Raw genomic sequence first — 2,500 nt, 5'->3', positions numbered from 1 at the left:
AGATTTGAAGTCCAACGCTTTAACCACTCAGCTAATTGCGCTCGTTGATAAGAAGGTTCATGACAGAGAGAATGAGATAGCCAGATGCAGGCAGGACAGAACACAGCCGAGCCCCAGAAGAGACAAGCGGAACATCACAGTCCTCGTGTGCAGAGGGGTCACGACGACCCACGAGCACCTGATGATGATGCAGCACGCAGGGCAGGCCCACGTGACCGCGGCGGCAGCGTACCCTGAGCACGTGCGGCTGGGAGGTCGGAGGTCAGGCAGCGGCGGCTTCCGGGGGCTGGGGGCGGGGGCAGGGAGCTTTGGGGGGGAGCAGCAGAGGAATGCCATCACCCTCATCACCGAGCTGGGCTCGGAGAGCAACGCCCACGGTCTGGCCAAGATCGTCACGTCCAGCGACACTAAGAGGAAGGTCGGCCTCTTTGTCCTGTGCTCTGTCTTGTGCTCTTTCTCGCGTCTGGCTGAGTGAGTGGCTGGCTGGTTGGCTGTGAGTTGTGGGTGAGTGGTTTACTGGCTGAGTGAGTGGCTGGCTGGTTGGCTGTGAGTTGTGGGTGAGTGGTTTACTGGCTGAGTGAGTGGCTGGCTGGCTGGCTGTGAGTTGTGGGTGAGTGGTTTACTGGCTGAGTGAGTGGCTGGCTGGTTGGCTGTGAGTCGTGGGTGAGTGGTTTACTGGCTGAGTGAGTGGCTGGCTGGTTGGCTGTGAGTCGTGGGTGAGTGGTTTACTGGCTGAGTGAGTGGCTGGCTGGCTGGCTGTGAGTTGTGGGTGAGTGGTTTACTGGCTGAGTGAGTGGCTGGCTGGCTGGTTGGCTGTCAGTTGTGGGTGAGTGGTTTACTGGCTGAGTGAGTGGCTGGCTGTCTGGATGACTGACTGGTTGACTGCGTGACCGGCTGAGTGAGTGAGTGAGTGGCTGACTGACTGACCGACTGATCAACTCAGTGAGTGACTGAATAGTGAGTGGCTGACTGACTGACCGACTGATCAACTCAGTGAGTGACTGAATAGTGAGTGGCTGACTGACTGACTGACCGACTGATCAACTCAGTGAGTGACTGAATAGTGAGTGGCTGACTGACTGACTGACTGATCAACTCAGTGAGTGACTGAATAGTGAGTGGCTGACTGACTGACCGACTGATCAACTCAGTGAGTGACTGAATAGTGACTTGCTGGCTGACTGACTTCTTAACTGACTGACTGAGTGAGTAAGTGAGTGAGCGAGTGATTAACTGAGTGACTGACTGAACAGTGACTGGCTGGCTGACTGATTGACTGACTTATTGGCTGACTGAGTGACTGGCTGACTGATTAACTCAGCGAATGACTGAATAGTGACTGGCTGGCTGGCTGACTGACTGATTGACAAGCTGGCCTCCTCCCTGTGCAGGTGATCTGGGCCCTGATGGTGATCATCGGCTTCACGGCGGCCACCTTGCAGCTGTCCCTGCTGGTCCGCAAGTACCTGCAGTTCCAGGTGGTGGAGCTGAGCGAGATCAAGGACTCCATGCCCGTGGAGTTCCCCTCCGTCACCGTCTGCAACATCGAGCCCATCTCCTGGAGGAAGCTGCGTCTGCTCTTCCAGAACCCCCAGGACACGGAGCTCATGCAGTGGCTCAACTTCACCGGCAGGTCTGAGACGGCTTTCTTGATGGGGTTTTCGTTCTTTTATTTGTTTGTTTTTTTGTTGTTGTTTTTTACTTTTTTACTTTTTGAGATCACTCACAGGGGGAGCAGGAAATAAACTTGTCTTGCCTTGCCCTGCCTTGCCCTGCCTTGCCTTGCCCTGCCCTGCCCTGCCTTGCCTTGCCTTGCCTTGCTCTGCCCTGCCTTGCCTTGCTTTGCCTTGCCTTGCCTTGCCCTGCCTTGCCTTGCTTTGCCTTGCCCTGCCCTGCCTTGCCTTGCTTTGCCTTGCCTTGCCCTGCCTTGCCTTGCCCTGCCCTGCCTTGCCTTGCCTTGCCTTGCTCTGCCCTGCCTTGCCTTGCTTTGCCTTGCCCTGCCTTGCTTTGCCTTGCCTTGCCTTGCCTTGCCTTGCTCTGCCCTGCCTTGCCTTGCTTTGCCTTGCCCTGCCTTGCTTTGCCTTGCCTTGCCTTGCCCTGCCCTGCTTTGCCTTGCCTTGCCCTGCCCTGCACTGCCCTGCCTTGCCTTGCCCTGCCCTGCCCTGCCCTGCCTTGCCTTGCCCTGCCCTGCCCTGCCCTGCCCTGCCCTGCCCTGCCCTGCCTTGCCTTGCCCTGCCCTGCCCTGCCCTGCCCTGCCCTGCCTTGCCTTGCCCTGCCCTGCCCTGCCCTGCCTTGCCTTGCCCTGCCTTGCCCTGCCCTGCCTTGCCTTGCCTTGCCTTGCCTTGACCTAATCGACGCTTGCGTGCCAGTGGCTAGGAAAAAACGATCTGCTGGATACATGGGTTTTTTTTTGTTTTTGTTTGTTTTTTGTGTCTTTGCTTTTTTTTTCAAACCCATAAACAGTTATTCTAATAAACACTTTGAGAGAATATGATGTGTC

General features: G+C 56.6%; 1 protein-coding gene across 1 annotated transcript in view; it reads left to right on the top strand.

Annotated features, from left to right (window-relative positions):
• LOC143285310 (FMRFamide-activated amiloride-sensitive sodium channel-like) overlaps positions 1 to 2,500 on the top strand; it is an 11,660-nt gene that overhangs the window by 1,161 nt on the left and 7,999 nt on the right. The window contains exons 2-3 of the mRNA XM_076592573.1: positions 154 to 418; positions 1,392 to 1,633. Coding sequence (XP_076448688.1) covers positions 154 to 418; positions 1,392 to 1,633 — 507 coding nt within the window. The remainder of the gene's footprint in view (positions 1 to 153; positions 419 to 1,391; positions 1,634 to 2,500) is intronic.

This window comes from Babylonia areolata, chromosome 8 (assembly GCF_041734735.1).
Source record: "Babylonia areolata isolate BAREFJ2019XMU chromosome 8, ASM4173473v1, whole genome shotgun sequence".
Taxonomy (NCBI): Eukaryota; Metazoa; Mollusca; class Gastropoda; order Neogastropoda; family Buccinidae; genus Babylonia; species Babylonia areolata.
The sequence above is the reverse complement of the archived record's forward strand: the minus strand, read 5'-3'. Positions and strand labels throughout refer to the sequence as shown.